We start from the raw sequence: 13,980 nt of genomic DNA, 5'->3' as shown, positions 1-13,980 counted from the left end.
AGTAGGTATCCATGGAGAAAAAATAAAAACTTTGAGGTTCGCCGATGACATTGTAATTCTGTCAGAGACAGCAAAGGACTTGGAAGAGCAGTTGAATGGAATGGACAGTGTCTTGAAAGGAGGATATAAGATGAACATCAACAAAAGCAAAACGAGGCTAATGGAATGTAGTCGAATTAAGTCGGGTGATGCTGAGGGAATTAGATTAGGAAATGAGACACTTAAAGTAGTAAAGGAGTTTTGCTATTTGGGGAGCAAAATAACTGATGATGGTCGAAGTAGAGAGGATATAAAATGTAGACTGGCAATGGCAAGGAAAGCGTTTCTGAAGAAGAGAAATTTGTTAACATCGAGTATAGATTTAAGTGTCAGGAAGTCATTTCTGAAAGTATTTGTATGGAGTGTAGCCATGTATGGAAGTGAAACATGGACGATAAATAGTTTGGACAAGAAGAGAATAGAAGCTTTCGAAATGTGGTGCTACAGAAGAATGCTGAAGATTAGATTGGTAGATCACATACCTAATGAGGAAGTATTGAATAGGATTGGGGAGAAGAGACGTTTGTGGCACAACTTGACCAGAAGAGGGATCGGTTGGTAGAACATGTTCTGAGACATCAAGGGATCACCAATTTAGTATTGGAGGGCAGCGTGGAGGGTAAAAATTGTAGAGGTAGACCAAGAGATGAATACACTAAGCAGATTCAGAAGGATGTAGGTTGCAGTAGGTACTGGGAGATGAAGCAGCTTGCACAGGATAGAGTAGCATGGAGAGCTGCATCAAACCAGTCTCAGGACTGAAGACCACAACAACAACATGAGTTCCTTCATTTGCTTGATGATCTACTTCTTGACATCATCCAGTGAATGTAGTTTATACAGGATGGTGCTTCACCTCACTGTACAAAGATAGTTCATCAGTGTCTTGATAACCAGCTTCCAAACAGGTGGTTTGGATGAGAGAGATCCATTGCATGGCCTGCCCAATCATCAGATTTTAATCCAATGGATTTTTTCCTCAAAACTGTTGGTGTATTCATCTGTGGCACTAACTGTTCATGTTCTGAGGGAGCGTATTCAAAATGGATTTGACAAGATACAGAACACACCAGGAGTTTTCCCCAGTGTAGTGCAAAGAATGGAATGCAAGGAAGCAGGAGGTGATCACTTCAAGAAAATCTTGTAAATGTAACTGTGTTATTTTCATGCCATGAATAATGACTCCTTTCATACATGTAAACGTATCATTTTTGGGCCAGGAATAATAAAGCCCATCGTACCTTCCCAATGAAGGATTTTTGAACCCATGTTCATATAAACTTTTTTTATGTTTTTATCTCTATAATAAATCTTTAAAGTTTCTGACCCATGTTTATGCTCCCTCTCTACTGTATTAATTTTTTGTGTTATTGACCTATGAGGATTCTCTGCAAATGGAGAATGTTATTCACAACAGGATTACAAAATACAAGTTCCATTGAAAATTGTCGTTCTCCTTCATATTTCCTGTGAAATCTGCCTAAAAATAAAATAAAAATGTGAAAGAGAGAAGGGTGGTGAGAGATGTAGAAAGCTAGTAGATCATATATGCTCATAAATAAAGATTTACTTTCAGAATATAATATTTCTAATATTACAGACAATTGCTGCAAATAATATTTTCTTTGATGAAACTCAGTGCAAGAAAATAACTGTATACCCAGTATAGTGCCTTACAATATAGATACTCCTCAGAAAAAATCACTCTAGAACAAACATTTTTAAGGTTAATTTACAAGGTATGACATGGAATGAAGTTGATAATGAATGAAGTGCTGATGTAAATTTAATCTCTTCCATGATAAATTCATATCATTATTTGAAAATAGCTGTACTCATCAGAAAGGACATTTAACAGCCACGTAAAAATCTGTGGCTCACTAGAAGGCTTAAATTATCATGTGAAAGGAAAGGGTAATGTATCTGTTGACAAGAACAAGTAAAGATCTTGCAGTAGTTCCACACCACAAATACCACAAAAATTACCAAGAAAAGTTTTCAAAAAAATAAAGGAAGGTGCACATTATGTCAGGAACCAGTATCCCAAAATATAATTCCAACAACAGACTTAGGACTATATAGAATGCAGTGAAATGAAAGACACGCCAACAGGCCGCAAAACAATATGACATCCCTATTACATGTAGTTAAAATACAGGGACAACCAGCTCAACCCCCTGTGGGTCCAGGGGTTAGAATAGGCCCAAGGTATTCCTGCCTGTCATAAGAGGTGACTAGAAGGAGTCCACACATTTTGGTCTTTATGTGATGGTCCCCTGTACGGTTTGACCTCCATTTTTCAAAATTTTCCCGAAGAGCGAGCCAAATGGGGAAGGGCGCCTTACATGGTGCATCGTATCCATAATGTGCTGAGACCTATCATGTCCTTTGTCGATGTGGATCTGCACTTCTGCTCATTCTCTAAGTGTTGGGTGAGGTCACCATTCTGAGTGCATATTTTTCCATGAATTGTACAGTATCGTTTTCTATGCTGACGATGATAATGGACTTGTTTGCTTGGTTGCACCTGGTATCCAGCATGGTAACCAGTCCATTGTGGTGGTGCTGCTGTGTACCCTGTTGGTTGCAGCTCCCTGACCACACAGGGGTCACTCTGCTGATGCCTCTTGTTTTTGTCCCTTCTACCTGTTTCTTGCTTCTCTCTGTGGTTTTATTTTCCTGTTTTATCCATAGCAGTGTTGGTTATCCTTCTGTCGTTCTTCTGGTTCTTCCATTCTCCTGTTATTGTGCTGTACGCCTCCTTTCTTTTCTTCTTTCCCTTGTGTAGTTATTTTACTGGGAACAAGGGACCAATGACCTGACAGTTTAGTCCCCCCCCCCCCCCCCCCCTTTTCCTCTTCCTTTAAACCAACCAACTAACCAACCAACCAGCTCAAGGGTCAAGTCAAAGCAGTATATTGAAAAAGTAACTCTCATAAAATTCAATCATCTGGATGTCTCACTCACTTCTCGTTCTGAAATTAAATGATATATTTTGTCAAAAATAAAAGTTCATGTGGATTTGAGGGCTTTCCCAGCTGAGTACGAAAGATTTGTTGCCCTATAATAAGTGCTGTCTTTCTGAAATGTAATTTATTACCAACTCAGGATATTTTTCCAGAGAGATTAAAATATGCCATTGTTAAACCCCTCTATGAGAAAGGTGATAGGAGAGATGTCAATAACTACTGACCCGTTTCACTACTGACATCATTTGTGCAAATTACAATATTTGAAATAAATTTGGTTTATATGAACTGATCATACAGCCAACCAACTAATAATGTCATAATTAACCAAAAGGATGCTTAAAGGTTTACTTGATAAGTCAACAAATGTAAGCAGTAGAAACTGTACTGACAGGAGAAATCACTTATGGGGTTAAAAGCATTATTGAGTGGTTTTCTGTGAATGGTATCAGTCTCAGTTTCAAAAAGACCCAACATATTCAGTTCTGCACATCTAGAGGTATTACACCAATGTTAAGTGTAAAATGTGGTGAGAAAATAATAACTGGAAAAAAATCAAAATGTTTATGTGTCAGTATTGTTGAGAATTTAAACTGGGAAAAAAAGATTTTGGAACTCCTAAAACAAACTTCATTTCCAGCCACATTTGCATTCTGAATCAATGCAAATCTTGTGGAGAGACAAGTCAGTAAGTTGACTCATTTTCATTCAATAATGTCATGTAATAATATTTTAGGGTAACTCATGTTTAATAAAGAAAGTTTCCATTGCTGAAAAATGTGCTGTACAGATAATATGTGGTGCTCACACATGATCATCTTGTAGACAACTGTATAAGGAGTTAGGCATTTTGACTACAGCTGCACAGTATATTTATTTTCTCACAAAGTTTTGCTGTAAATGATCTACTATAGTTCTAAAGGAACAGTTATGTACATAATTACAATACCAGAAGAGAAATGACATTCATTACTTCATATTTAGGTTGTCTTTAGCACAAAAACTGCTGCACAGTACTGTCACCAAAACTTTTGGTCATTTACAAAACTATATAAGATGTCGAACATACAGCAAAGCTAAATTTGAAAATGAACTGAACAAGTTTTTCATTGACTTTTATTTTTACACATTTATAGATAATAAATAATATTCTAGTGTTAACAGACAGTACAGTTTTGCTGTTATGAATTGCTAGTGTCTAGCAATTTTTGAGGATCTATTTTTTACTAATTTCTGCTACATGTACTTCTTACTCTCATATACTCTCTTATACCTAGAAAGGTACTGGTCACTGATTCATAATAATTAAAATAATGACAATAACATTGCTTATTGTTCTACAGTGAAATAATGAGAACTTCTGTATATGCAGAGGAAGGCAAGAGACCAAGCAATACATTTGTCATAGCATACACAAAGACTGCATATTGCCTGTCCTATTGTAAATATGTGAAACTGATAGTAGCTATCAGTTTACTATTTTGATAAGTTCCTTCCTTTAAGAATTGATGTGAAGCAATATTTTGTCTAACAACAGGATATCCAAGATGGAATAACAACATGAATTAAGAAAGACCATTGCTCACCACATAAAGGAAGCATTGCACAGTAGCCAAGAACATTTGAAAGAAAACTAAGTACTCTCTCTCTCTCTCTCTCTCTCTTTCTCTTTCTCTCTCTCTCTCTCTCTCTCTCTCTCTCTCTCTCTCTCTCTCTCTCTCTCTCTCTCTCTCTCACACACACACACACACACACACACACACACACGGCCACTGTTGTCTCTGGGCACTGAGACCAGACTGAAGTGAATAGCGATCTTGGCTTGATTGGGTAGGGGTACGGAAGAGGTTTGGGGTGGGACATGGGAGGAATAGCAGGACAGGGGTGGGGAAAGATGGTGTCATGCTGCCCATGGGACTGTACAGGGATACAGTGGAGACAGTATCTTAGACTGTTATGTACAGCATTTGAAAGGCTTTGCTGTGACTAGGGAAAGGGGGGGGGGGAGGGGGAAGAAGAAGCAGATCTTATATGATACCCAAACATTAACAATAACATCTATGAAGCTTTATGTGTTATACAGAGCATTGGTAACCCATACAGTAATTAAAATGATCATTTAAAACAAAAATTCCTCCTAGATCTTTCCAATTATCCTCATTAACACCGGATGATACAACTTATGATGTAATACTTTAATTTAACATAATTTGTTTATTAATTGCATCAATAAATAATTTTGTGGGATTTGAAATCTCCACTAACCTTATTGTATACCTGTAACACTGACAAAAACTAACACTATTTACAACTACAAAATATACAACTTATCCAAAGTGAGCAAATGAGTCCTAGCTCATAAAAATGATTTAATCAGCAAAAAAAGCCTTGTTATTGGTTTGTGGCCGATTTAGGTCTTGCTTGGTGTATCATACAAAGCTAGACTAAGTTTAATACACATTCACTGAATTTGTGCAATTGAGGACAATGTAACAATTGAAAAGTCAAATAATGGTTACCTGGTTATTTTATCTTTTTTAGTTGTTTTATTTTAAGGATTTGTGACTTTTGTTTGTCTTGCCTGTTTCCTAGAATACATAAAATAAAATGCTGTTTTCACGGAAATACTTTTCAATATCTGATAGCGTAACACCATGTGTTTCTGGCAGGAAAATCCATACATGTACAGCAGCCATTATACAGACCACTGCAAAAAACCATTGCAACACATGTGCTCCTCCAAAGAAATTCAGCATGTCAAAATAATACTGTATGGTAACGAACATGACTATATGAGCAAATGACATAAGTATGCCATGTGCAAGACCTCTTATTTGTGTTGAAAAAGTTCCGCTGTCATAGTCCATGGAATTCCAAGTAGTCCTATCATACTTGCACACACATATCCCAAAATACATGCCACAGGGATCCATGTCCCACCACCTCCTGCAAGGATAAGTAAGGATCAGTCATGTAACAAATACCAAGATCTACATGAATTTTTTTTCTCACCTGCACACTATAGCATGATGAAAATCTCATTAATTACAGATTTATCAATAATCCCCTGCTTTCTGTTTTGTCCAATTTATGTACATATAGAAATAATTTCTACCTTCATATACTGCTTTATTTAATGCTGCTTCAGATATTGGGAATATAATATACTTACATCAGTTGAAGTCCAGATTATTTGAACTCTGATACTATCTAAATAATACACTCTAAGAAAGAGAGAAAACACGCACACACACACACACACACACACACACACACACACACACACACACACACACACAATGCACCATGAAGAAATTATCCAAATGGCACAGAAATCAATAGATGTTATGTGCATGTACAGACAAACAAGTGGTTACAATTTCAGAAAAATTACATGATTTATTCAAGAGAAAGAGCTTCACAAATTAAGCTAGTCAATAACATATTGATTCACCTCTGGCCCCTATGCTAGTAGTTTTTCAGCTTGTCATTGATTGATAGAGGTGTTGGATGTTCTCCTGAGGGATATCATGCCAAATATTGTCCAATTGGCACATTAGATCATCAAAATAGCGAGATTGTTGGAGGGTCCTGCCCATAATGCTCCAAATGTTCTGAGTTGGGAAGAGTTCTGGTGACCTTGCTGACTGAGGTTGGGTTTGGTAAGCATGAAGACAAGTAGTAGAAACTCTTGCCATGTGCAGGCAAGTGTTATCATGCTGAAATGTAAGCACACAATGACTTGCCATGAAGGGCAACAAAATGGTGCATAAAAGATCATTGACATTCCACTGTGTTATAAGTGTACCATGGATGAGAACAAATGGCATCCTGCTATGAAAAGAAATGTCACCTCGGACCTTCACTGCTGGTTGTCGGGCCATGTGGTGAGTGACAGTCAAGTTGGTAACCCACCACTGGGGCATCTCCAGAGGTGACATTTCCTTTTCATAGCAGGATGCCACTCTTGATTCTCATCCATGGTACATCTATAACACAGTGGCCACATGTCCAACCATGACTCACTTTCTATGCACATTTTGTTGCCCTTCATGGCAAGACCATCCTGTGTGCTTACATTTCAGCATGATAAATTGCCTGCCACATGGCACAAGAGTTTCTAAACTTGTCTTAGTGTTTGTGAAATCTACCTTGGCCAGCAAGGAGACTGGATCTATCCCCATAAAATTGTAGAAGGAGACCAAGGCTTGACGTAATTGAGAAATGGCTCTACAGTTAAACTGTATTTATCATCTGTAACCTCTCTGGGGGGACACCACCCTTGATGAAGCACTGTCCGTGCGGGTGGAGAGTCTTGCATATCTGCGGGAAGCTGAGGGTTATGCCGGAAAGTAGAGGACCTACTGCTTGGAAAGGCCTCAGCCAATGGATCAGACTAAGAGTGTCCCACAACGTCCCCTCTCTTCCCTATCCACTCCTAGTCCTACCCTAATCACTGACCCAACCCAAGGTGTGATGCGATCCGTGCTGAGGGGTGTGTGGCACATGGAAATATGTGTCGCAAACGGAGCCTCAGGCATACTGGGCGGACCTCTCCCTGAGTAATTAGCCTTACACCATGTGGGGGTATTCGTGGTGTGGGACCTTCTAGATCCCCAAAATCTCATGGGACCAACATGGACACAACTACAGAAAAAAGAAAAAGAAACTGAGGGGCAAATTGAGACCTCAGATACCCAAACATCGGGGACTGAACGGATGGAAGGCACTTCCAATACTGAATCAGGGTTTAGACCTGAGCCAGAAGTGGGAACTGTAACTAAGAAGATAGACCAGATTAAGATCAAAGGCTTGTCTGGGGCCCAAAGGAGGAAGCTACTCAGGGAACAGAGGGCAAAGGAAGGAAAAGAATGGCTTCCTAAACACAAATGGAGGGAAGTAAAGGGACTAGAACCAAAGACCCCCAGGAAAAAACCATCTCAGGTTGAAGGGGACACGCAGACCCCCACAATGTCAAAGACAGGTAGTAAGCAGATAAGGGAAGAATCAAAGATTCCCTCCTCCCTGGATAAGCGAGTCCAGAAAAAACCGAGGCAAGAAATAGGGAAACAGACCAATCGTACTGCAGTCTCGGTTTTTAGGATGGCAGTTATCCAGGAAGGTTATCCACTGGTGGCCATTACCTCGGAGCAGGAGAGAACTAGTACAGATGGCCCTCTTTGAAAAGATTGGGGGGACGCTGGCCCAGGTCCCAACTTCAGGAGGGTCCTATCTAGACTGTGGTGCACTCATTTTTGTCTGTGAGGGGGTGCACCAGTAGAATGACTCAAGGACAAGGTGCCCATGATATCCCCGTGGGAAGATGCGAAGCTGCTCATCAAGACGGCAGCAGAGCTTCTTAAGACCGCAAAGATATTATTATGGATACCTCAAGATCCTTAAGGAAGTCTCTCCCAAGACTCTGTTTGGGAAAATAGGGGACCAGAACCCAAAAGTCCTGACAGAAGACTGGAGAGTGATTAACCAGACGGTTGCCCCTGGAAGGACGAACCCTGGTGGTGGAGGTTGGTGAGAAGTCCTCTGAAGGCGAATGTGGGAGCAGGACCAGAAACTGTTTTTAGAGTTCTCGCAGGTCACTGTCAGGGTTGCCCAAAGACCTTAAAGATGGCAGTAAGATGGAGGCCTGGAGGTGCTGCAGATTAATCTGCAGCACAGTAAATGGGCCTTTGCTGCCTGAGCTGCTGCCTGGGGAGACATGAAGTGGACGTGGCTCTGATACGAGAACCCTATTTATACAAAGGGGGTGTATCGGGCCTCGGAGGCACTGGAGGGTAAGCTGATTTATGCTAGAAATCTAAGGAACTCCCAGAACATGCATCTATGTTAGAAACGGCATTTCTTTCATGCCAATGATGGATTTCTGCTCTAGGGACTTAGTGGCCATCAAATGCAGCAGTGTGAGGAAGGTATCACAAGGGAAATTGTTTTGCCTCAGCATACCTTCCTTATGAAGACAGTTCTCTCCCTCCCTTGGAGGTGAGGGAGACTGGTAGAGGACTTGCCATCGGCAAGGTGACCAACTGCTGGTGGGGTGCGATGCCAATACCCACAACCTAGTGTGGGGCAGCAAGGACACCAACAGTAGAGGTGAGTACCATCTTGAATTCCTCTTAGCTAACAAATGAGAGGTCCTGAATAGAGGCAATGAACCTACATTCAGGAATAGCAGAAGGGAAGAAGTAATTGACATAACATTTGGTTCCATGACAATGGGTAGCTATGTCAAACAATGGCATGTGGTGTTGGAGCCATCCCCATCGGACCACATGTACATTAAATTCAAGGTTGAAATGGGAATCAGACAGGCCATGACTTATAGAAAACCCAGGAAAACAGACTGGGAGACATATAGGAGGGACCTTGACTTAGGCTTATCGGAAATTAAAACCACGATAAGGAAGCCAGTAGAATTTGAGGAAGTAGCAGAGGCTGTTACCTCTGCCATAGTGACTTCATATCAGGACAACTGCACAATCACCAGGAAGTGCACAAATAGGAGTGTTCCTTGGTGGAATAACAAATTGGAAACACAAAGAAAACAGGTAAGGAGACTGTTTAATATTGCGAGACGCAAAGGACAATGGGCTAAATATCGTGAGGCGTTTGTCAGTTACAACCTTGCAATAAGACAAGCAAAGGAGGCATCCTGGAACGCATTCTGTGAGGAAGTGGAAGGCATGGCTGCACAAGCCAGACTTTACAAGATTCTCACTAGAGTACCAACTAATCCAGGAGGTACGTTGAGGAAGGAGGATGGGGAATATACAATGACAGCACATGAGACGCTGGAATTGCTCCTCCAAACTCACTTTCCTCAATATGCTCTGCCGGATAACACAGACCAGTATGTGACCCCAGAGAGACAACGGTTCTCAAATACTCGAAGAGAGGACTGGGAAGTGGCCAAGGAGTGTGTGAACTTCAACAAAATCCAGTGGGCGGTGGGAAAATTCCAGCCATTCAAGTTACCTGGCCCGGATGGAATTTTTCCAGCCCTCCTGCAACAGGCAGGAGGAAAGCTTATAAGAATCCTATGCAGGCTATTTAGGGTTAGCTTAGCAGTAGGAATCATTCCCAATGTTTGGAGGGCAGAGAAGGTTGTCTTCATTCCAAAACCAGGGAGAACTGATCATATCAAGGCCAAGGATATGAGACCAGTCAGTCTGTCCTCCTTCATTCTCAAATCACTGGAAAAACTAGTTAATGTATACGTTGGGGAGAGGAGGCTATGTAGTGTCCCTCTACACCTGAACCAACACCCATACCAACCAGGTAAATCATGTGAAACAGCTCTCCACCAACTCGTTGGGAAGGTGGAAAAAAGCACTTCACTTCCAAGAAATAGCCCTCTGCATCTTCCTGGATATTGAGGGGGCCTTTAGTAACACAACTTTCGATTCCATGGGAAGTGCAGCAGAGGTGCATGATCTTGGGACCACTATGTGTAGGTGGACCAGAGCCATGCTTAGTGGAAGAAAGGTAGAGGCTACCATGATGAATGAAAAGATGGTAATTACGACCACTAGAGGCTGCCCACAAGGAGGAGTTTTGTCTCCTCTATTGTGGAATCTAGTGGTGAATGAACTCATTGAGGGACTAAATCCCAGACAATGCTTCTGCCAAGGATACACAGATGACCTTGTCATAGTAATACTTGGCAAATTCACTGACACAGTTAGGAATATGGCACAAGGAGGATTGGACATTGTGCAAAAACGGTGCATTAAACAGGAACTGAGAGTTAATCCTAAGAAGACTGTCATGGTGCCATTTATGAAGACATATTCAGCATGCAAGTTGGAATCTAAAGCTCTTTGATGAAACTCTACCTGTGAAGGGGACAGTGAAATATCTAGGCGTACCTTGGATGAGAAGATAACTTGGACCCCTCATATTAGGAGTATCTGCTCCAAGGCAAAAAGCACTTTAGTGAGTACTAGGAGGGCTTGTGGCAAAAACTGGAGCCTAACCCCCGGGGGTATGCACTGGATATGCACCACAGTGGTTAGACCTAGGATTTCCTATGGGGCCGTAGTGTGGTGGAAGAAGGTAGAACAGCGTGTTGCTGCTAAAGAGCTTGCTAAGGTGCAGAGATTGGCCTGCTTAGCCATAACAGGTGGAATTAGCAGCACACCAACCACTGGAATGGAAGCCATGCTGGACATGCCTCCACTTCACCTTTGGGTTAAGATGGAGGCAGCAGCTGGGGCATACAGACTTAAAACTGGCCAAAACTGGATCTCATTTGGATATCCAGAATCACACACTAACATAGTGAGTGAGGTAAATATAGGTATGGCTGGGGAAATGCCCGCTGACTATATAATAACCCCTAACTACTTTGACATGCCTTACAACATAGTAATTGGAAGTAGTGAGCAATGGAAGAAAACCGTATGGGGGATATTGTGTGGTTCACTGATGGGTCGAAAACAGATCAAGGCATTGAGGCAGGGTTGTATGGGGTTCAGCCAAGACTGGAGAGCAACATCTCTCTAGGGAAACTGGCCTCTGTATTCCAAGCTGAAATTACTGCAATCAGGGCATGTGTGGAGGAGAATATGAGTAGGTGCTACAATGATCGTAGCATCTACATCTATTCAGACAGCCAGGCAGCCCTGAAATCATTGGCAGCTCCTGCAACAAGATCTAAGGTTGTTGCAGATTGCCACAGGGCTCTGGTGGAGCAAGGGGGAAGCAATAGGGTGTATCTAGTGTGGGTCCCTGGCCACTCAGAGATCTGTGGCAATGAACAAGCCGATAGATTGGCTAGGATGGGGCAACAACTCCATTTATTGGATCGGAACCTGTCTTGACAATCATCAAGGCTATGATCAGATTAAAACTACGGAACTGGCTGAGGAAACAGCATGTAGGATATTGGACCAAGGTCCATAAACAAAAACATGGTAAGGTAATGATGCCCAAGCCATGTTTTAAAAGAAGCTCTGTAATCCTGGGATTGAACAGGAAAGAGATCAAACTCATGACTGGATTGATGACCAGCCATGGGAACTTCCAAAAACACCTACACACTATGTGTATAATGGAAGAGGACCTTAAATGTAGGATCTGTGATGAGGGTGAAGAAACTGCATCACACCTAATCTTTGAATGCATGGCATTGGAGAGTAAAAGATACAGAATCTTTGGGACAACTAGACCTGAAGAAATTGTGTCTCTACAAAAAACTGGTAGAGGGACTCCTTGCACTATTTAAGGGCACAGGTTGGCTTTACTAGATATACAGGTAGCGATACCGCACAATAAACCTAGTTTCGGTGCGGGCAGTGGCGGGGTAGACCTAAGCTGTTTTAGCTCTCCTGTTAAAATCAAATCAAATCAAATCAATCATCTGTAAAGACACACATTTTTGCAACAACTTAACAAATATCTTCCTGAATGTAGCAACTACAGATGTGATCAGAAGAATTACAAAATAACACTGTGAGATAGTAGTTCAGATCCCCATATTGCCATTCAGTTTTAGGTTTTCCATGATTTCCTTAAATCTCTCAAAGTTAAAGCCAGGATGGTTTCTTCAATAGGGCCAGTATTCTTCTCCAATATGACCTTGTGCTCCACCTATAATGACCTCATCATCAATGGCACATTAAGCTTTAATCTTCCTTCCACTTTGTACAAAATTATAAATATACTACTCACTTTTTATCATTAACTTTCTTTAACTATCATAAAAAATGTACATTTCGTGTGACTAGGGCCTCCCATCAGGTAGAACACTTGCCGGGTGCAAGTCTTTTGATTTGATGCCACTTCAGCGACTTGTGCAGTGATAACTATCATTGTATACAAGCAATAAGAATTATACCTATGCTCATTGTCTATCTATCTGTGTGTTTTTTGTAGTATTGTACTAGCTTAATGTTAGCTGATTAGTCTTTGCAGTTGTGTTTTCTAAAGAAATTGGTACAAAATTCTCTTATTGTGACATAAGCATGCATGCTTTTTATATACCTGAATTCATTGACAATAATGATTACATAAAATGTTCACAGGTACAGAAATACTCTAATGTAAATTTGATCATATCAACTAATTATACCTATACACTTACTGTTAGCTAAGGAATATAGAATTTTCTGTGGAGATATTGCAAACAACAAGATTTCACATACTGACGAGATTCACCTAGCCAGTTTAACTTCAGGATTTTATTTAAAGATACAAAATAGTGATTTAGGGTACCTTATAGTGCAAGCTATTTTATCTTTAAGCAAGCAGTCAGATGCCATATAGAAAGTATAAAACTAGAAACAAAATACCTATTTGATATGCAATACTACTCCAGTGATTGACAAATGTCTGCAGAGGGCATGACTCAACAAAATTCAGTAGTCAACATATTCAGCAAACATAAATAAATCAAATGAAAACAAACTCTCACCATTTTTTATATGCATCGTCGACAGTCCTGAAGCTGTCATACAAGCTGCCATACTAAGGCTACTAGTTATAACTAGTTTCCGTCGACCAAAATGTTTCATCAAAATTGTGCTTACTATACTCATTCCAAATCTCATTAGTCCCAAAAATACTGTTGCAAGATTAGGATCAAGTTCAGTTCCAACCTCCTGTCATAAAAAGAAAAAAAATAGTAATTATGTTTTTCAGCTATGGTATCAAATGGCTTTAGTTTATGCAAAATAGACTGTAACTTTCTTTCATTTAAGAATAGGCACTGACATCTGATGACTCAGCAGTAAACATAGTAATAATTCACAAATTATTTTGTCTGTCAGAAACAATAATGAAGGTGAATTTCCAGTGTAAGTTGTTAGGCTGTAATCTTGGGTGGATCATGAAGTGTAAGCAGGTCACAAATATGGTATGCAGAAAGGTCAGGAACAAAAATTTAACAAAACTGTTGCCAGTGCCAGTGCTGCCAGACCTCTTCTACTGTAAAATACTTCAGGGACCATTGTGAGGC

General features: G+C 40.6%; 1 protein-coding gene across 1 annotated transcript in view; it reads right to left on the bottom strand.

The window, feature by feature from the left end:
• Nucleotides 1-5,698: 5,698 nt before the first annotated feature.
• LOC124721795 (facilitated trehalose transporter Tret1-like) overlaps nt 5,699-13,980 on the bottom strand; it is a 198,277-nt gene continuing 189,995 nt past the window's right edge. The window contains exons 8-9 of the mRNA XM_047246917.1: nt 13,438-13,624; nt 5,699-5,954 (exon numbers count right to left, since the gene is read on the bottom strand). Of these exons, the coding sequence (XP_047102873.1) occupies nt 5,839-5,954; nt 13,438-13,624 (303 nt within the window). The 3' untranslated portion in view covers nt 5,699-5,838. The remainder of the gene's footprint in view (nt 5,955-13,437; nt 13,625-13,980) is intronic.

Source organism: Schistocerca piceifrons, chromosome X (assembly GCF_021461385.2).
Source record: "Schistocerca piceifrons isolate TAMUIC-IGC-003096 chromosome X, iqSchPice1.1, whole genome shotgun sequence".
Classification (NCBI taxonomy): Eukaryota; Metazoa; Arthropoda; class Insecta; order Orthoptera; family Acrididae; genus Schistocerca; species Schistocerca piceifrons.
Note: the sequence above shows the minus strand (reverse complement) of the source record. Positions and strands in the feature narration are given on the sequence as shown.